The sequence below is a fragment of the Amphiprion ocellaris genome, chromosome 17 (genome assembly GCF_022539595.1).
Source record: "Amphiprion ocellaris isolate individual 3 ecotype Okinawa chromosome 17, ASM2253959v1, whole genome shotgun sequence".
Taxonomy (NCBI): domain Eukaryota; kingdom Metazoa; phylum Chordata; class Actinopteri; family Pomacentridae; genus Amphiprion; species Amphiprion ocellaris.
Genome location: NC_072782.1, coordinates 15,243,108 through 15,265,676, shown reverse-complemented (window position 1 = coordinate 15,265,676; position 22,569 = coordinate 15,243,108). Strand labels below are relative to the sequence as shown.

Here is a 22,569-nt window from a genome sequence, read left to right as displayed (position 1 = left end):
GTGTTTTTATGAGGCTGTTTTGTCAGTTTCTACTTTCAGTGAATTTCCTCTCCCTTGCTGATTGGTTGCATCTGCTCAGAGATTAGCTATTTCAGAAAAAAAGCTAAATATTCTTTCAAAACACCTTATCAAGACTGCCCTCTGGCCAAGAGGAAGACAAACAAACACAGCCAGTCAGTTACGAGACACACTCTGGAGAGAAATGCAGTAAGATGCTTGCTACCGTTTGAGTTGCAAATTAAAGAATACTACTCTTTAGAATACAGGATTTTGTGTTAATGCCTAATGATGTAAAAAAAAAAAAAAAAAAAAAAAAAAAAGCCCAAGGCAGAGAGCACATGGATCATTCCATCTGGCTTTTTTTTAGCATAGAATATCTATGTGTGAATCTCTACGTCCTCTGTGCGGACGTGTGTCCTTGTGTAACTATACTACCCAATCTGTGTAAATTCAGGAAACACAATCAGCTGCATCAGCTGAAATGAATGCATGTAAACACTGAGAGGAATGCTTTTCACCTTCAAAATAAGACAGCATGCAGAGAAAGAGGAGGGAGGAGAGGCCTGCAGGAGACCAGGGGGATGAGTTCAATCCTAAGAGACAAATCACCCGCTCTATCCTCCGCTGCTTGTCCTTGGAGCTCACGCTGCAATCGGCCACACACAGGAAGTGAGTCTGTCACCAACTGTCCCTGAGACGTACGCACACACTGGAATGCAAAAACATATCGCCGCAGCGACTATTATACAGCACGCAATCACTGTGAAGTCGGAATGGCTTCTTTGTAAGCATGAAGTGAAACGGCAAGCAAGATTGAAAGGGGGATTTCAATTTAATATGGCTTATAGTGTTACCTCTCTTCTCTCAGGACACAGATGATCGAAGACGTCATTTGCTTGAGCTCTCGTATCTGTGAGTGTTCATTTATTACTACCTAAATCTGACACAACTCCAAACATGTAGTCATTTAAAAAGCTAAGCCAATTGGTACAACTTCATTTTCATTTTCCGTAATTTCTCTTTCCTTTTCCATTGTTCCTGCCAGCCATCTGAAGACAGAAGTCTCTGTTCTCTCTTTGAATTTCCTGTTCCATTTCATTGATTTTTTTTTTCTTATTTCTTTAATTTTTTTATGGAGTTTTTTCCCCCTGTATTTTTAGGAGCTTGGGCTAAGGCAGACAGTGATCCTAGCGGTATAAGGTCTATTGAGACACTGAAGGTGATATCGGGCTACACAAATAAACCTGACTCATCTTGACTTTAAGTTAAACTTTAACGCACATGACGCAGGCCAAGTAAGGTGGATTTGAGTAAGGCTGGAGAAATGGCAAAAACTAAGACTGATATGAGACAGCAGACACGTATACAGATCCTGCGTGGATGTTTTCTAATGATATTTATAACTGCAAAACAGCACTTCCATGTCAGTAAAAACATTCTTATTGCACTCTGAACGCCCTTAACAACACAATGGCTGACTGTGCTTTAACACTCGCCGAGCAGCGGTTATCATTGTAAAAGGAACACATTCACTCTTCCATGAAACAGCGAGGAGGTAATTACGATGCAGTTCGTTTTACCTGTGTCAGGAATAATCAAAATGATTGTCATCAAGGATTCCTCACGTTGTAACTACACAGGCTTACATGTCTTTCTACCTCCTTTGCAGTCCCACTTCAATTTCTCTTTTTGAAATTGCAGGCCACTTACAGTCGTGATTGCAGTTGCAAGCGCAGTTAAGTGCACCAGCACAATCACACAAGCGCGGGAATCGCGCAGATCAGGACACACAAACACACCGACACACACCTTTATGCACTGCACAGACTCACACGGAGCCACCATTAAAAGGCAAGACGGATCTCCGCCCCACAGCCTTGCTATTTTAATAGCGCCGTGATAAGAAAGTAGACACTTCCTCTAACAGGCAGAAATGAAGAGCTGCCTCTCCTTAATGTATACATTTGCATACATTGCTATGTGCAGACCATACGTGCGCTCATAAATAATACATGCATGTTATGGATACTGGTGTCTATGCTTCACGGTATAGCTACCCTGCAGAATGACTTATGGTATGGTTGTAGCTCAAGTAGCACTTTAGGGCGCCTTTGCATGTGTGTGTGCACGTCTCTCAGCGTCCCTGTATCTCTTTGTGTATGTAGATGTGTGCGACACATGTTTGCACGCAGGGGATACCCTACATCTTGACAATTTGACCTTGGCAAAGAGATCAGATTTTGATGCTGATAGTGCAAGACAAATGCGGGGTTTGCTCCTTTACTCACGCTGTGTGTGTGCGCATGTCGGTTTGAGTGCGTAGCGCCTCATTTTTGTGGAAAAACTGCATGTAACTGTGAGTGTGAGCGTGTGTGTGTAGCCCACGTGTGGCACTGCGTGAGCAAAGGATGTGTTGGTTGAGTGCTATCGGGTGGCAAGTGCCGCGTGTTCAGTCTCTCCCTGAGGGGAGGTTGTGCTTCAGTGGATTTTGGTCTTCTAGGGTCATGGGCTTCCATACGAACTCAACTTTTCTATCATCAGCCCAAGTTCTCCTATCACAAGCAAACAAGTCAGTTCCCTTAACCTATCAATTGCAATATCTCACCTCTCTGTGCTTCCTATGCTGACAAAAATGGAGCATGCAATGGAAAATCACGACAGATATTAAATACAATTCTGCACTCCCTCAGCACATGTGGTTCTGGCCAGGAAGGTCAATGCAAAGATATTTTATGAAGTCCTAAACTTGAAAGACTTTGTTGCCTCAAAGACTTCCTAAGGTGAAAAGCTACTTTTTTGTAAATATTGCTAACACATGTACACTACCAGTCATGTGTTTGGACACACCTTCTCATTCAACGGTGTTTTAATTATTTTATACATTGTAGATTAATACTGCAAACATTAAACTATATAAGAATACATATGGAATTATGTTCTAAACAAAAAAGTGTTAATCTTTAGTATTAATCTACAATGTAGAAAATAATACAAATAAGCACTGAATGAGAAGGCGTGTCCAAACTTTTGACTGGTAGTGTATCTGTATAGGGTTTTTAGATGCTGGAATACACATTATCAGTGTCATGTCTGAGCATTTCCTCCTTCAAACTGCAGTGTATCAATGTCAGCCTCAAAAATACAGATTCGGACTTCCGGGGATCGTATATAACAAACACGGTCAACCAATCCTGTCGGCTTGGACGGTGGAGCTTTCTGTGTCACTATTCTTCTTCAGAATCAGCTTCCAGGTAGAACATGCACTGGTATGGTTGAACTGCTCGAATATTACAACCTGCACTTGTGAAGCGAGGAGTGTTTGAGCAGAGGTGTAGATTAGCTGCCGTGCTACAGCTGGTTGAGTGGAGAAAGAGGCTTTGACTTCACAGACTTGCACATTCTAGAGGAAGCAATTTTAAGGCTAGAAGGGAACATTTTCATGGAAAAAGCAATTCTAAATATGCAACTTTGATTTGTGTCGATGTGCTTTTAGGGGTTTAATCAATGACTGGAGAGGGACTTGCAGGTGGAAGTGAGAATATTGTTTCTAAATAGAGTTTAGTTGGCATTTACAAAGGTACCCAGGATGCCAACTGTGTAGTGCTACTGCTGGCACTACTCATAAATACAAAAGCAATTTTCTCAACAGGGCCTTCACTATAATGGAAGCATTCTAAATTTCCCTGCACAATAACCCTTCAGAAGCTATGGGCAATGAGTGCAGCACATACTGCAGAATGGGGATAGGCATGCATCATGAAGGGGCCTCTTGATGTGGAGTGTGGGGGTTTGATCGCTGCCTTTCAAAGGGTAGTATCAGTCACAGGGAAATGTTTACGCAGTCGTGTAACTTGTTGAGAGTGGCATAGTTTCAGTCCCAATGAGAGTACATGTTTGGTTATGAAATTATGAAAAGAAAAGGACAGATAAATATAAAAGAGCAGTCAAAAGAGCAGAACAACCCTCACCAAGAAGCCAGATAATAACAGTTCATGGTAAAGCATGCCCTAGCAATTAGTCACAACAAAAACAGTGAAGACATTGTGCGTAAGGCACTGCTACTGCAAACAACAAAAAACAATAGCTGCAAGCACCTATGCTCTGTTTTCAATTTCGGGAGGAAAGCAACAAAAGTAACCATAGTGGAAATCATTAATGTCAAAATGAGTGTGAAATTAGATGCTCAACACATACACTTACTAGACCCGTGCTGGTTGTGGAATATATTTTCCATTGTTTTCATTTCATTTCAGTTTATTAGACAGAAATGGACAACAAACAGTAAATAATCTGGAGAAAATATCTGAAGAAAATCATCACGTACCCAACAAATTTGGTGTCGTCCTGACCTGTGGGTCATGAGATGAGTATCCCTGGTGGTGGATTTGCTATGCTTTGCTGGCAAAACTCTTGTTTGGATACATCCAATCTTCATGTTCCCTCAACATGGACTGGAATTGCATTGTCATCCAAGTAAACTACATTATCCCAAAATTGTGCAGCACTTTAGTCCTTCACACACCTGAAACCTTTTCATTTCAACAGAGAGAAACACTACAGTCACTTTGAAAAGCTGGTACATTAACATTAGCTGAAGGCAGAGTTAATGGAATTCAAATTATAACCTAGCATAAAGCTCTATACTTTACTTACACTACTATTGTCCAAATAAGAAAAGAACCGTGATAGCTTCGGCTCGTGGTGCACAAGAGAAGTGAGAGGGGACACATGTAAAATGGAGGCGGACTTTGTTCTGAAAGGTATTCTGAATAGGAAAGCAGCAGCATTTTTATTTTCTTTGAATGAAATAAAGTTACGTCATGTAAAAGTAGTAATCCAAATGAACAGTCCGAAAAAGCCAAGGACTAAATCAAAGCACAGTGACTGCATAAATAGACCGACTGATCATGGTTAGCTAGTGCTCAATATCAGTCATGCACAGGCAGCAACAGACAAGCTATTCATTATGTTTACTGAAGTAGAAGTATGTAATAACTCAAACTCATCTCATGTTGGACAGATTTTTTCATACAAGTTTGGCACAATGCGTGGGTTCATAAGTGAGAGGGTAAAAATATGCACATATTATCTTATTGTTCTGGATCAAAGCGGCAATCTCCGTCAATCTAAATGTGACTTTCTCTATAACACAGTAGATCCAAGAGTGCGGTTCTTAAAGTGAAATCACTTTGCTATCAAACTATTCAGAGCACGCAACTGCATTAGTTTCATTCTGACTAATTAATCGACACACTGGTCCCCAAACACATGCAAATCCATACAGCCTGCCATCTCCACATGAGCCACAAAGCAACAGTAAGTAATGATGGCAAACATGTTTATATGTTCGCAAATGTGGAAACCAAAGCGAAGACACATAAGAACTTAATTAATGCAGTCCTCTGCTGACAATTCCTCTGGAGTTACGAGATTAAACCACTTCATTAGTGTCTGGGGAGACAACAGACGAGAGGGAAAGAGGAATGGGGAGACAGAGAAAGAGTAAGAGCCAGCTTTGTTAGTGTTTGAAAGAGCCACTTTCAAGGCAGTAATTATGACGCAGAAAGAATGTAATTATTTTCCCAGAATGCCAGAGGGCTCCGAGTGCCTCCTAATAGTGATGGGTGACAATCTAATAGACCACAGATATAAGTAGTGCATGAGGCTTAATTGGTGTTTAAACGTAAGTGGCTTGTCTGAACACATTCAGGCTCTTTCCTAAATGTGTCGACTGTGCCTCCACCTTGTGATCCTGCCTGGCATGATGTGACAAATTTGATCAGAGAAAAGGACTGTCACCGTGCATCTCATACGATCCGACAGCTCGCAGTAATAAGCCTGAGGTATTGTGAGTGAAACTGGGTGAGCCACTATCACGTTTCGCGCTTCCCCCCCGAGATCCGAAAAACAGTTTTATACCAAATTCACAATTACATGGAGAGACTCGATTTGAATAGAGATTGCCAAGGGTGACTTGAGGATGTCATGCTGCAGATGGTACCATGCGAGTAAACTATAAAAATTAGTGAAGAAAAGCAAGAAGTTGTGTTGGTGAGAAGAGTCGATCACAGCTGTTTTACTTCATAGTATTCCGATAGATTACTTTTCTACATTAATTAAGAGGGATTTTGGCATTTCTGCTTAACAGGTCAACAGCACAGAACAGCATCTCACTCTAAATGACTTTTCTCACATGAGCCAAAGTGACAAACTAAATGATCTACTATAATGGATAAACCACTTTGCACCTTGTTGCTGCTTTTCCCAGTATACTAGTGTGAACATGGCTTATGGGAAATGAAGCATTCTCTGTAAAAATCCATCGGGAGAACTGCAGTGATGAGTTAAAATGTCTGGACTCCTAATGGAAGGGTGGGCTTTGAGAAAAAAACCCACAAAAGTTTTTTTTCTTTTGCGCCTCACACAGTCATTTGCTTTCCTCACCACTCTACTAAAAAAAAAAAGTCGATTCAAGAAGCTCAGTGGTATGATTGAAATCATAAATCCATTTTATTCATTTCCAGATTTTCATTTTCTAAGATCTATTATTGAAAAAAAAGGAGGCTATTGAAAGCTCGATAGTACGCATTGACATTTAGAGTAAGCCACTGCAACAAAGTGGTGTATAGCTGCGTAGCGTGAGATCTCTAAGGAAATCTGCCTAGAAGCGGGTGGTGTGACTGTGACTCGTGTGACAGATGTGACAAGCGAGCTGAACTTTATTCTAATAAACGGTGAGGGCGTTGCATTTGCCGCCACCCACGGTACTCTGATCAGCGTTTGACCCATGGCCCCGCTCGCAGCCAACTTCTAATTGTGACAAGGCACATATGGCAGATAATTATTCAGAATAATCTGTTGCCATGGCGATGACTGACCCTGATGGTCATTGATGCACCCTCTTCATGTCCGGCTCTGCGCTTGGAGGCGGTTTCGCCTCTTTGCCCTCCTAAAGTGGTGGGGATTAGAGATGTACATTATCACTTTAATCTCCTCTTTAACCCCTTCTATCGGATAGAGGCACATGGACACGGACAGACGTATGTTTTCCCCGCTCGTGTCTTTCATGAAATATAAACACAGGATGTGGTTCTCCCTATAGAGCTGTCTTATCGCAGTAATCCACTTCAGTCCTCATCTCCATCAGCTCCCTTTGGTGTCTCTGAGTGTATACTCATGATATAAATAAACCCAGCTGCTATTGAGCTCTTACTTACCATCTCCCCCTTCAGACAGTCATCTTTTGCAAAACATAAACAAGCCTTTCTCTCTCAAGGTGTATAAAATAGCAAACAAAACTCAGTGGCGAGGCATCCCTCCAGACATTCCCCCCCTCAGCAATGTGAGCATGAAATATGAAATAGCTCTGAGTCATAACTGGGTAGCAACGGCATGATAATTTGTTTGGAGCTTAAAAAAATAATAATTTAAGATTGAATGTGACTGAAATAAGTAACAACAGTCAAACACTCATTACAAAATGTATTAGGTTAAGATTCTGACTTTAATACAGTAATAATTCCATTTTGACAACAGGAGAGACTTTTAGAAAGATTCCGCATGTTTACAGTGAAGCATCATTGGCACATCTGAAAAATGCCAAGAGTCGAATCAAGCAAAAGTGGATGATATACTAATGATGGAAGCAGAAGTAGAAGACAGGAGAGTTGCAATGCAGAACTACAGTGGAGCAGCTGACTGTAGGTTTGTCAGGTTAGTTTATTGATGGCGTCTGGTGGGAATCTAAGCCACCGCCATCTCTGCGACCCCTGACCCATCCCACAGCAGGCTGACAGCAGCTGTCATCCCCCACATAACGGAAAAACCACAGCACCCAGCAAACACAGCACAGCTATCTAAAATATAAAGATACACTCTCATCATTTTCTCCCTGTCTGATGACTGACAGCGCTTTGACCCTGAGGTGAACAATGTCGGCCTCTCACAACAAAGGTCAGCAAACCTAAAATCCTCCTCCTCTTCTTCACTTGCTCCTCCCCCAAACCTGTCATCATGCCTTAATCCTTCTCCTGTGCATCCACTCCCCTCCACTGCTGAGCCCCACAGTGCTAAAGAGTTTCTCTCTTCATCTTCAACACATTTGCAATAAATCAATGGGAGCTGAGGGGCTGTAGAAATAGTGTGAGTCTGATTGATTTCTTATGTTAGCACATTATAGAAGCCTGTGAGGAGCCTGCCCGATTCCATTCCCCAAGTGAGGGAGGCTGGGGGAGAGAAAGAAAATAAGTTCAACGCCTGGTGGGGATTTAAAAAAAAAAAAAGAGAGACACACTGTATGAACCAAAATAAAGCCGAAGAACAAATTTCAAGATTTGTCAGTGATTATGTGACAATTACTGTTTCTGTGTAGTCACAAATTCAGTGCTGTTAAAAAACATGAGACTGCATCAGTTTTATTCTTCACTTGTCTCTGCTTATTCCTCCAGTTTTTCTTGCACTACTTTGACTGCATCTTCTTCTCCAAAATCACTGGCCGTCAGACTTTCTTTTCACAAATAAATATCTCACACTCTCTGCGGTCCATCTCTATCTCTTGCAAACTTCATCTATTAGTCATTGCATCTGTGAGGAAGATTTGATTAAAGGTGGCAGACAAATGTCTGAGACACTGCACTGTGATGGCAGGCTTTAGAAAGGCTTTCACAATACCACACTGACTGGAAATACACATACCTGATTACCTGACAGCTTCTCCACAAAATGTCCATTTAAGATTTACAAAGCAAAGTAAAGATGAAAGTGAAGGGTGTCATGTAAAAAGAAACTGTAGTCAGCTGTAGGTTTGACTTTTGCCTTATTTTAACTGCTGTTTCAGTACTTAGATCAAATACCAGATGAATTAGATTGCAGAGTTTCAAAGTTGGCCATTGTGTCTACTGCCTCCAACACTGTCAGCAGTCTAACTGTTTTGTGTGCTTTCAAGACAATGAATTGTAATATTTCTAGTGATACCTAAACATTTTATCTCATCAGATTAAAATTTTAAGTTGTCCAACACACTTGCGTTTACACATATCTTTATTTTTATGACCAAACACCTGCAGACAGAATACCATTCTCATCATCCTCGGCTCTACTACTTTACAAACAACAAAATGCTAACATGCTAAACTAAGATGATGAACAGGGTAAACATCATATCTGGGGCTTGTACCATTACGTGTGAGCAGATTAGCCAGATATCTTTGCCCCGGGTTTTCCTGCATCACTAAGCTGGCTCACTTTTAACCAGGTCAGATCACCATGGTAACCCATGCTGCCATAGAGCAGGTTGACGTGAAAGTATCAGATCAAAACCTGCCAGAATCACAGAGTACTGACCCGTTAGAGTGATCCTTCCCACAGGACTGACAGGAACACAAGAGTTTGCAATATAGTTTGAAGTAATAAAGAACAATACATGTTATTTTGTTCAGACTTCACAAGTTCAAATAAGCTTTTGTGTGTTCATTCCATTTTTTAAACAAAGGTTCCAACAAACGAAGGATAAACCTCATCGGGTAATTACTACATCTCTTCTCCTCACTTTTCTCCTTACTGCTTGGGCTGCAGACGCAGTTTTGTATTATTTTAACTTCATAATTTGCATGAAAAATTCATAAAAAGTCATTTTTCATTAGTCATAAAACTAAATCTACCCTACTAAAGACATAATTATTCCCACATTTGTTTCTGGTCCAGCCTTACGTTAATGTTTGATCATTATTTGTTTCTACATATTCTTAATCTATTGCACTTAAATGATCCTTTTGCTTATATTTCACTTTTTGTTGTCACAATAGACACATTTTCCTTGCAAGGATAAGTATTTCATTCATGATTCTGATGATGGTTGCATGTAATGAACAAATCTGCCGCTCCGACACAAGCTTTCTGCTGGATGGGTAAATCCAGCGTTATCTGAGCCTGTTTTGTGATACCGGTTATCTGCAGCAGGCAACGTTGGGCTCAGTGAAGCCAAAGAGAGTCAGACCAGACTGGACTGACAGGCCCTCTGGTCAGTTTTGTCATTGCGAGCCATAGACTGTATATAAAGATGGATGATGTACCACCACTTCCTCCCAATGCGTAAAAGTGGGGTCACAGTATTTCAGAAAAATGTGCTGCCACTGTGTGATGGTAACGTCATGAGCAACCGGAGTTTGCAAAAAAGTGACTGGTGGTGGGGAAGTGGTACTGATGTGCCATATATTGGTATTTCCCATTTTGGGGAGCTTTCGAGGCTTAAACTTGCTGAACCCCAAATCCCACTAACAGATCTGAAAGGCAAAAGACATCTAAATGATATAGTTTTTCAGAGCCAGTAACTTTGAAAACGGAACAAATCGTCGGATTTTCAGACCTGCATCAGTGTTTGAATTACTCATCTGTAACATGCTGTTCTGTTGGAATACTCAATCTAAGATTAAAATTGTGATATTTCCATGAAATCGCTTTGTTCCACATGTAATTCTTATTTAAAAAAAAAAAACACCATTAAAATATACACTGCACAAAACAGATTTTGTAAAAAAAAAAAAATTTTTAAAAAATAATAAAACATTGCTCTCCTTAGTTCAATTAAGAAAAAAATAATGATTCAGCTGCAATCAACAGTCATGTAACAAAAATTCAGGCACTTTTTGGCAGAAATGGGCTGAACTGCAGGCTGTGTTTACACAGATAGGAGCAGATGTGCTAGTGTTAGTATGTGGAGCCTTTTTTTGATAACGCCTGTGGACACTTTCCATTCATTCCAATTTTTTTTTCTAACTCATTAAAATAAATAGACAGCTGGAAATTCAAAATGATTTTTTTTTTTGTGATTTATGACATTAGAATTGTGTTATATTGCACAAAAGACTTCAGGAATTTTGCCTACTTGTGACAATAATTGTGCTGTTTCCATAAAAGTGCAATGATAAAATGAGCCCACAATAATATCCCATTGGCCAGCAGGCAGATGGGTCCCCCCACATAAAGAGCCGGGTTCTGTTCAAGGTTTCTTCCCTGTTAAAAGGGTGTTTTTCTTGCCACTGTCGCCTTAGGGCTTGCTCTGAGGGTTCAGGCATATGGGTTCTGTAAAGCGCCTTGAGACAATCTGACCTGTAATTGGCACTATATAAATAAAATTGAATTGAATTCAATTGAATGACATAAAATGTGACATAAGCAATGCCCAGAATCTTCTTGGGGTTCAGGTGGTTAAAAACAGTTGATGTTGGGCTCATGGTACAGGATCAGTGTTAGCACAGTGATGTTAGCATTTAAAGTCCCATTGTCCCTATAAGTACAGTCTTAAGTGAACTGCTAGCACAGGTAGGGACAATACCAATACAGCTTGTTCAGCAATCGCTACCAAACTTGAGCATTTTGAGGGTTGCTTTCTTGTAATGCTCTACATAAACTAAAGAGTAAGTACATGCATGTGTGTCTGGTTTTATGTGTGCGCTTGAACAGAAGTGTCTGTGTGAGTGAGTGTTTGTTTCTCTGAGGAATATGTCCTGTTCTCCATGCTGCCAAGTTCCACAACATCAGCAGAAACTACCGGTCCGCAGTATTCAACATTTCCATATCCAATCTCATTCAGACATAGGTATTGCCGAGAGGTGCAGAATTTCACCAGAGGAAACAAGACAAACCAAATATAGTAAATATGAGCTTGTCGACGGCAACCATAGCGGAGGGTCAGAAACTGCTCTGAAATCAGGCGGAAACATGCAGAAAAACCTCCTTTTCCCCTTTTCTGCTAGTCAAAAACACAACCTAGATGATGCAATGGAGCCTCTTCCAACAACATTTTTTTTTTTTTTTTTTAAAAATGGGCCAAGAACAATAAAAAGTTTCTTCCTAAAGATAGTAAATCCAGCAATGTGAGCTTGCGGGTGATTTTTTTTTTTCCTTCAACAACAATCATTCTCCTACATTTTTTGACTGATTTAATGTTTGAATCATTTAACGGAAGAGTTTTGGAATAACAACAAGCCATGGGAGTGAGGCCTACAATCCTCATTTATTCAAATGTGCCACTTTCCCCCAGCACATCTGAATAATGGCACACAGTCTGCCAGATTGAATTTTTGATGATGAATAAATTATGGATGTTAGTGGATAAGTCTGTTAATATATTAGCCATGAGTTTGTCATAACTGTTTAATAGGATAGCAGCAATAAATACATCTCTGCATCTCTTTCTGCCTCCCTCTCTGTCTAGTTGTATCTTTTATGCACAGTTTCATTTTTTATCTCTCTCTTAAAACTATTCTCACGTCTTTGGTTGCCCTTACATCACTCACCTAACCTCTTTTTTTGGAGTTTACTTTTAATTCTGCGAATCATAAATGTGACATACTGTCAGCGGGAATGCGTGAATGACAACAAAGATATAGTTTATTGCATACTTTTAGTAGTTTCCTTACAGAAAATGTGACAGACTTTAAAGGTGGAGCTTGCACTTGTTTTGGCATAGAATCTAATTAATTCGTTTTCCACTTTCTCCTGTGAAAAGACAGGTATCTGTCCCAGAACCAAAAATGTATCTGAGGCAGTTAGTGAGGTTTTTCTGACACATTTCACTCAATGTGGCATCGACTATGGAATAACGTATCAGCCTGATTCAAAGATCAAGAAAACTACTAAACAGGAACAACAAGGGTTTCTCAGCCTTCATCCTTGGGAGTCAATTAACATTGCTATTAACCCTGAGACATCTGACGATGCGTGGCCCTTAACGACGCTATTATGTCTCCTCCGTTAGCTCAAGCAAGTCATCAGCAGGTAACTATATGAGCATAGTTTGCGGTGGAAATGACTCCATTTGGCTCAGAGGAGAACCAATAATGTCATTTTGCAGACTACTAAGTAAGAGAGTGTTATAGAGCAAAGCAGCTCAATCACACACACTTTGGCAGTTCGACACAAGACAAGAGCCTCTGCACGTTGGCAGATTCCACACTCGAGCATCAGTGGTTTAAAAATTAGCCGTGGCTCTCTGCCAGGCATTCTCCTTCTTCCAGCAGTTTTCAGTGTGATTGTGTGTTTAACCCTCTAAACCCTAAGCAGTTAAATTGTTTTAAATTGTTTTGATCCTGTCACATTTCTCACCGTGGATGCTTTTTTACTACAATATGAAGTCTTGGACTTCTATGGAGACAGCCCAACCATGACTGGAAGAAGAGAGAACTCCAAAATGTCTTCAGAATGACATTGTTACAATACAGATCCAGAAATGAAAAAAACTGGAACTAGCCTGTACATTTTTACAAGTGTCCACAGCTTTTACCTGTTCCACAAAATAAAATTCGTATTCGATATATTAAAAATATTTTACTACTCACATTTTTAATTAGCTTCTATACTTCTCTCCTATCTGCTCTGTGCAAACACAGCCTGCAATTCATCCTATATCAGCTGAAAAAATCCCAGATATTTTGTCAAGTGCCACTTGTTTGCAGTTAAGCCACTGATGGCTTCATTCATGCACTGGGGAACGCAGAATTTTGTAGCTTTTTACAGTATCTAGTGAGAGCAAACAATTTCTGCATATTTTCTTAAAATTAGGCATGTACAACAAAGCAATCTTCATTAAATGTCACGATTTTAAGCTTAGATTTGATTATTTTTTGTGCAGAAATGGCAAAGCCTAGATGAGTAGTTCAAGGACTGTTGGACGGTTCATGATCTGTTTTAACAGCTTCCAGCTGTGATGAATGGTGTCATTTTTTAAACCCGCTGGTGGGTTTTAAGGTTCAGAGGGTTAACTGGTTTATGCTGAGTTAAAGCTGTGCTCTCATCCTCCTCCCCCAGTCCTATATTGTTTTTCTGCTCCAGATCCAGTGGCCAGAGTAGATTGATAGCTTGATTAAACTTCTCCATTTATCATAAATTATTTACTGCATTTTCACAGTCTAATTAATTCCTTTATTATTTACAGTTCAGTCTTAGTCAGATGTGTATGCCATAACAAAAAGGAGCTGCGCATGAGCTGTGTATGTGGTATTTTTTTTTGTGCTTGCATGCGTGAGTATTTGGGAGCATTGATTAATGACGGGCCCGGGAACATAAAGGAAAAAAACTCTATTATGTTGTGGGCAGTACCCTTAAAAGCAGGCCCCTAATCTCACATCTCTATTTGATCAAGACGCCAGTGTCACATGAACAGAGCTCTTTAACTCTCAGATTGAAATCGCCAGGAGGAAATTGGACACTTCTCGCTACAGATATGGAGATGGAGCCCAATCTGTCAGTCGAATGGACCTGGCTAGTTGTCCATCAAGATGACTGAACTCTGTAACACGTGCACACACGGCGTCCCTCTCATCCCTCACTCCACCACTCTACCTCATTTCCAGCCCACTCTTTTGCCTCCATCTGCACACCTCTCATCAGCCTCTCACAGGTGATTTCCAATGCATTTTTAATGATTTAGCAGCAAGGTGAGTGATGAATTGCAGAATGGTGATATTACAGTCTTCAAAGGTAAAATTCAATTATTCTTTCTTTTAGAGAGTGTTCTTTTTTTTTTTTTAACTTTCATGGCTCGGTCTTTCTGAACGGCGTGGCACACACTCACATGCAACCATGCAGGAAGGGCTAAGTCCTGCAGATGGAAATCTAATGCCTGATCCTTTCTGGTTTCCCTCTCTCTCTCTCTCTCACTCCCTCTCACACTTTTAGCTCTTTTACTGTGAAAGCCTGGCCATCAGGTCAGCTTGCTGACACATCTGTCAATACATGCTATGGGGGGTAGAGTATAACCTTGCTCCGTGGTGCCTTGCTAATGTTCCCTACTCAGCTTCTTCACATCTATTCAAAACGCAGCGTTGTAATCCCCGCCCACACACACATATATGAACATATAGGTGTGCATAGTAACAGGCACCTTTACACACACACACACTCGCATGCACCCACATACTAAACCTAAAGCATGTGTAGCGCACAAAATCAACACAATCACCAGAATCATGAATCAATTAGGTGCAATTACTTTCTATTGCAGCTGTTGTTCTGGATGCAAGCGAGCCCTCGGTGATGCTTCGGGGCATCTGTGATGAGCCTTGTAACTGTTCCAAAAGTCGGCCGTGGGAAAAGAGTTTCTCTCCTCCCAAATGCAATGAGTGGTGCATCTGAAAGCAGTCCTTTGTCTGAGGTATGCGGGATTTTGAGCAGCTGGAATATATCTGCGTCATCTTGCAGAGGTACATGTGGCCCCAGCTACCCTGCTGTCTGCTCAACACTGATCTGGGACCTTCTGTGATTCATACTCTCCAAACCTCCCGTGTCCTTTTTTCTACTTCACTTTGGGTTACTCTTTTGTTTCTCTACTCTAGCTCATATTTGTATTATTCTGCTTTTACTGAGTCGTGTTGTCATTCTTGTTTCTGTCCTTCCTTGCCTCTGTCTCTTTTTTTTCACCTTCTCAAGGCCTCCTGACCACCTTGCATCACCAGAAATCTGATATTGAAATGTCCTGTCCCTTTATGTCAGCGAGGGACACGGAAAGGGAGAAAATGAGGGAGAAAAAAGACATAGAAAGGTGTGGGGGTCAGATAACAAAGGCAAAAAGAGGATGAGCAAGGCCAAAAGCACATGGGACAGCTGCTGTCATGTGTAACCTTCAGTAAAGCCCCAGCGTCACAGGGCTTTGCAGTGTGCATGTTACACAAACTGAATCTGTATGCAGCAGAAAACCTAAACAAAATAGCATGCGGCACCATTAAGGCTCTAAATCACTTTGTATGAAAAAGCACTCCTCACTTATGTAACAACTTGACAGTAATGGCTCGTTACCGCTTTGATCCACCAACACACAGACTCCTCTCACACATTCATACCTTCATTCTAACAATAGGCCCACACTCCTGTGAACCACTTAGGTTTTGATCCCACAATTCAACAATACTAAAGCAATGGGTTTCACGCTCATACAGTCTATAGATGTGCCCAGAGCCAGAGAGAAGATGATATGTGATGATAATAGAAAAAAAAAATCAAAAGAGAGAGAAGATTAGAAAAGCATTTGAGACATGCCCACTGGAAGATGAAAAACACAGCGAAACATTAAGGCTTTGAAAGTCATTATAATGCATGCCAATTTAAAGGCGCAGTTGCAAGAGCAAAGTGAAATCAGTGACACTGAACGACTGTTTTTCTCCATATAGCCTCCATATACCGTCAACCCCATACTGTTCAAAGGGACCAATAGACTGACAGAAAGCCTACCATAGACACATCTACATACAAAGTACAACCTAACACTTACTATAACTAACACAGGCAGACTGAAATGGCTCATTTTCATTGGTTTCTTTCCTTTGCACAGCCAGATTCACGTTCAAAACACTTGCACTATTTATACAAGCATATGTGCACATATACAGTGTTAGAAACATCTCCCACCTGTGAGAAACTACATCTGTACAGATGAGAGCACCCACACATAAGCCAACACTTGTTAATTTTCATGTGCGGAAACTGGTCTCAGTGCAGAATTTGCACGTATCGCTGCGCGTGGGAGTCCTATGTTGAAGCATGTGACTTGACAACCGGATGAAGCACTTTTGGGGTTGGAAAGCTTTCTCTGTCAGGTGTTTCTTCGACGCCACCCAGAGTACAGCGGGAAGGGGGAGACTTGGTTGTTAGAGTTGCAACGCTGCCACAGCAAGACCCCCCACAGGGAAATCACAGGCCCAGTGAACCAAGGAAGTCTCTCTGCTCTGTTTTGCTCCAGTCCACACTGCCTTCTATACCTCAGGCCGGCTCAGCAGGTTCATTAGTTCGACAAGGGTACGCACAAAACCAGCCAGGCTACACCTCACACGTACGGTGCAGAGCTGCAGTCTTTACCCCCGGACACATTGTTATGTTGTGATTGAAAAACCATTTCACATGTTAGTGGCACCTTGCAATAACAAGCATGTCTAACCCACAGCAAAATCTGAAAGAACTAGGAAACTTATGGTGGGCCATTGCTACTGAAGCTGCACAATTCATCAAAATCAGGATGTGAAAGGTAGCAATTTTCAAATCGCTAGTCCCACTTCATTGAATATAATATACAGAGCAGTGTCTTGGAAAGCCAAGTAAAATTTGAGCTGCTGTAGATTCCGTCAGCTTTGATGACAACTGCAAATTTTACTCAATTATACCTAATTAATGTTAACTATTTGCATGTCCTGGCTGTCATCTAGTTAATATGCTCACTCTGGGCAGGTCAGTGTTTTTCATTTACTCATCAATCTGGAGTGTAACACATGTAAGTACATCTGTGACTCCTTTTTAATGCTGTTTTTGGTCTCTACCAAGCCCTGAAGGAAGTATCTCACTCTGGAGCTGCTAAATGCTCCACTGCTAAACAGTGAAAATTCTTCCTATAAGGCTTCATGAAGCACAGGCGATGAGATTCAGGTGATTATAGGTTCATCACTGAGTGACACTTTTCACAATGTCACACTGTTTTCTGTTGTAAAAATATTGGTAACAGTGACTTAAAACAAGAAGAAACACCACTCTGTGGAATCATTTTACAATCTCAGTATGAGTTCATGCCAATTTCTGATAGTAATTTGTCAAGTGTAACTGACAGACAGCTGCTGAACCGAGGTTTTGGAATTTCTCAAGAATTCAGAGCTGCACAGATGCCAGTTTTATTCAGTCTGTGAAGCAAATGTTAGCTCAAACAGAATGCAGTATTGCAACATTCTGCGTGTCTTCAGTCCAGTATCAAGAACATTATCACTCACTAGAATTTTTGTCATTATTCTTGACTATTACTGACTCTATATCGACAAATATAAAGGCACTTTTGAACCTCTTAGTTATATTCGAATACTATTGGGTAATGTGAGTATACAAATACTGTTGATGGATGCAACATGTATTCCACTAATGTATTGTCTTAATTAGTATGTATGTTCCATAGCTTGTGTCCAGTTCATCTCCAGCCAAGTTTATTTGAAAGTGGCTCAAAACAAAAACAATCTATTGATTCTAGAAGCAACATTACTTTCACTCGGTTTGGTACAATTTAGTCGAACGCACAGCCCAGTAGTTTAATTTATAGAAAATAATCGCTCAACTGCTCAGAAAAAAATCATGTACACAAATAATTTGGTTGTAATTAAAAGATGTAATGAAAACTGTGCACATGAAGGAGAGTGAAGTCCTACAGTGTTTGCTTCATGTGCCACAGTTACCACACACAGGGGTGAGATGTGTTCATGTGAGTTAGTGCAGACTGATAAATCCTGGCAGAGGTGTTTGTGCTTGTGCAATGGCTGACATGCAAGAGTGATATAATTTCTGAGATGGGTTGCTTCTGAGTGTGTGTCTGAAACTACACACGCCGCAGTGTGTGCGTGCGTGTTTGTGTGTGCAGTGAAAGCAAATCATCCACCTTCTTACAGCTTTGTGTCTGAAGTTTTGAGGCCACATAAACTTCCCAACTATTGTTAGATGATTTCCTAACTTATTGATTAGAGTTTCTGACTTTGATCTGTTTGTGTTTGCTCGTGGTTTGAAAGTGAAGCTTGGGCTGTAGAAGCTGACAAATTGTCAGATATATATACCGCTTTAGTCGAATGTGAGCTGGCAAGACATAGCTGAATTTTAGGGTTTTCTGGACATACACAAACAGCCTTTCAGTGCTCTGGAAAGTTTGGAGTTCTAAAAGTGTTATTGATTGCCTCCAACGAGAGTGGGCAACCCCACAGGGCCTCACTTCCTTCCTGGCTATACAGTGTGTGTGTATGTCTTTGCATGTAGGTATCGTGTTGTAAAGGGACAAATACCTGCAGACATAAATACTGTAAGGTATTATACTGGATCTGTGTGAACACAGCTCACGCTAAGGATATTAAACTGGGACCTAAGATAAGTTGTTTAATCTCAGCTCATGGCTGATTTAAGAATGATACCAAGGAAACGGATCCAGAAGTCTAGCCAGCGTTCCCAAGAATCAATATCACAGCTTTTCCAGCACATTACAATACTTTTTCTTTGTGTTTCTTTCTTGTAATCACATATTTTTCCCTGAGCAATTGCAGAGAAAAAAAGGCTAAATATATTGACCATTTTTTAATATTAACCATTTTTCACACTATTCAATTTGATTTTGCTCATACGAGGCAGTAACCGCAAACAGCAACCTTGACTTACTTCAGCTCTATCGTTTTCATCAAAAAAATACTTTATATAGATGCTGTCTTGACTCACAAAAGTCTAAGTGAAAACCACATCTGACCACGTAGTCTCAGTTGCTGTTTATCCATTAAATTAGATTACAAAGCTGACTTTAAGTTCCACTTATCTCCGTTTTACTCTGTTTCTATGTGCAACAAAAGGGCATAAGTGGCAGCACACCTACAGCAACAAATCAAATATGCAAAGTTGCCAGACAAATATCAGGCCATGTGTTGCAATATCAAAACAAACAGAGGCCACAAGAGATCTCTATTACCTGATCCCTCCCCACTGTGTCTGAAATGACGGCGTCAATAGCACAAGTCTGGAGATAAAGGTTTGGTGTTGCTGCTCAAGATTACAGAGAGAGGGAGGGAGAGGCGGGCTGACACACACAGAGAAAGAGTATTTATGCGTTTATGTGTGTGTGTGTGTGTGATAGCAAAATAAGGAGACAGATTGATGTAGGGAGGAGTGGGACAGAGAGGAACATTAGCCATCCCCATTTCCCACAACCTCTCATCTCATCTAACATCCTCCAACGCTGTCTGATCTGGTATGAGTGTTGGAGTTATGGGGCATATTTTTGCCTTTTCATCCTCTAAGCTCCCCACTCAGCATATTAGAGCTTCATTGAATCATTCAGATTTTTTTTTTCAAAAGCACAGACATGAAAAAAAATCTAAATTAATCTCATCATGTATCATTTTCCACTCATTGATTCCTTTTTTTCATCTGGCTAGTTTAGTGATCTGAGACACGGATTCTGGCATAAAGAGGACACAAAATCATCAGACATTAGGTATTCGAATGACCTTTAAGTGGTTATAAAAGAGGCAAGTCGGCTTGTAGGCAGCAGACAAAATGTTGGTCTCAGCTCATAAGCATGGAGGCAACATGAAAATCTGGCATCTGTAACATCCAAAATAAATGAAGTACAGCTATGAGTCGATGTAACTACGACTCAGGCCCAGTTCAGACTGCCGCCATGCAAATGACTCAGACTGAGCCATGAAATCTACTGGGAGAGGAGGCAGGGAGCCACGTATCTGACACCTACCAAGCTTTGAAAATCACAAGAAATGTGCCACAGGCTTGCTTCCTTCTAACAACAACGTGCTGAAAGACACAAACCACATACTTGCAATTAGTTTGGAGTCAAGGAATAGCTGAGAGCAAACATTTATTTATGAGGGAGCCATTTAGAGGCTATCTGGGAGATAGGGACTGATCCATTAGCTGGTTTATATTCTGTTTTAAAGCAAATCAAAGCTGACCAATATTCCTGGCATCCTTTACTGAAATTAGTACTCAAAAGTGCTGATGCTCTGAGGAACTTTTCAGTACCTTTGCATTACTTTTAAGTGACGTTGCATAAAGCCCATTCTCATTTCTATTCCCCGACGAGAGAGGTATTTGTTCCTCTGTGTTTGCAGAGGTGACAAGCTGTATCAGTGGCCACCCGAAATCCTATTCCAGAGGAGCCTCTCTCCCTCTCCCTCCTGGGCTGTCAATAACCCTCCACTGACCTTGTGAAAACATATTGACTATTCCCCAAAGTGAGCTCGCTGTGGCTGCAACGCAGCGCACGTCCGCTCCTGTCTCAATTCATCCGAGCGGAGGAGCCAACCTAAAGAGCTCTGGAGTGTTAATAGCTACCGGAGGATGCCAAGTTTCAACACTCCAAACAACACAAATGCCATTTCCCAGACATCCACACGCAGCTTGCACGGCGAGGAAATGTGAGAATTTGGAGGCGAATTTACAACCGAGATGCGCAAAACAATTAAGGCTTTCTCCTGCAGTGATTATTCCCATTGTTCCCCTTCAAATCAGCTATTTCACCCCCAACTAACACAACACATTCACGCGTTTTCACGTGCCAGACTAAAGTAGCCACAGGGATGGTGTGATCTGCGGGTGGTTTTAGACAGTGTGACAGGAACAGAAGTGCCAAAGCTCGGGGAGTCGAGGGAGGGAAAGCTCTTCTGCAGCCACTGTCTCTCCAGTGCAGTGATTCGCCCGAGAGGCACATCACCAAATTCAGCGTGGTAACACTGCACCAAGCAGATGCACCACTCCTCATAAGCCATTAGCGCAAGTGCAGGTTGTGCGGAACATACCTGGTTTTTATGCCGAGTTCCATCTTCGAGTTCAGAAGAGCTGTTCATGATTCCCCATCGGTCATTTACCATCCTACGAAGAATCTGCGCATCGGATCCGCCTGTTTGTTCCAGGCGGCGGAGAATAAGCCACACTCTTTAGAAGTCTTTACCTGTGATTCAGCCTACTCCATGGGAAAAAATGGAGGATTGAATGTAAAAAAGAAAAAGAAGCAATGAAGCACAACTACTTCTGCGGTTCAGGAACGGCACTCACCGCACAAATTACGCACCAAAATGGAACTTAAATTCCTCCCGAGAGTTTCCTGATTATCTATCCGTTATTCCAATTAAAAGGGATGAAAAGGAGTTTTTGTCACAAGCTCCAGGGTTTTTAACTTGAATCACAAACGCTTCACAATTTGTCTGGATTGAACAAAAAACAAAAAATAACCCCAGAATGATCCGAAAAACAGCACCGAGCGCAGCAGTCCTCTTACTCCACAAGAGAGAAACGGCAAAATCTTCTCACATTGCAAAGTGCTACCTGACCTTTTTGTCCATCCACTCCTGTTACCAGTGCAGTTTGAGGAGCCAGAATGGTCAGAACTGTGTCCACTTATGACTAGAGCAGGTAAAGACAGGATGGGATGGGGTCGCAGAGCCGCCGCGTCCGTTTTTACTTGTTTATTCGCCAGAAACCTCCAGGATCGAACCCAAGGGATGGATAGCTTCCTTTATTTGCACCAGGCTGATCTGGCTGCTATTTCACAGAGATGCCTTTGACAAGACGGGTGCGGGGAGATTAGCGAGCTCCGCTTGTGAGCCGCACGGGGCGCTCCGTGCCTCCGACTGTCAATCAGCGCGTCCCCTCGGTACGCGCGGCGCGCTCCAGGACAGCGTTCCGTCCCTGTACCGCCCTGCCCTCGATTGCTGTGCCACTGCCTCAGCGCCTACTGCTTCATGCACCGCGGACCCTCCTATTCCACTGCACCTCAAACAGCAGCAGATTATGAAAAATATAGAATACAGACTGTGTAGGGGAAGGTTCAAGATCAGAATGCTGATAAAATGCCCCTGCAGGAAATCAACTGAAGGTTGCTTCACATTACAAAAGTGATCTCACTACAGTCCGTATATTATTACACCCGGATATCGCACTAGACTTTGTAATGAAGTGTTAATGACTAGTGTGGGATCACTCAGGACTTCTAATTTGAGTTTTTAGAAGTACTGGTGCTTGTTTGGGATTTTAAAGCAGAAGAACCTCACTGTGGTAGGAAAA

At 41.4% G+C, this 22,569-nt stretch overlaps 1 protein-coding gene across 2 annotated transcripts in view; it reads right to left on the bottom strand.

The window, feature by feature from the left end:
• The window catches only part of fibcd1b (fibrinogen C domain containing 1b), a 111,779-nt gene extending 89,520 nt beyond the window's left edge, over positions 1-22,259 (bottom strand). Inside the window, exon 1 of one of the 2 annotated variants that reach the window (XM_023279543.3) lies at positions 21,306-22,259. In XM_023279543.3, the coding sequence (XP_023135311.1) occupies positions 21,306-21,377 (72 nt within the window). In that variant the 5' untranslated portion in view covers positions 21,378-22,259. The remainder of the gene's footprint in view (positions 1-21,305) is intronic. The other variant, XM_023279544.3, reaches the window with a different exon arrangement.
• Between the last annotated feature and the right edge of the window lie 310 nt (positions 22,260-22,569).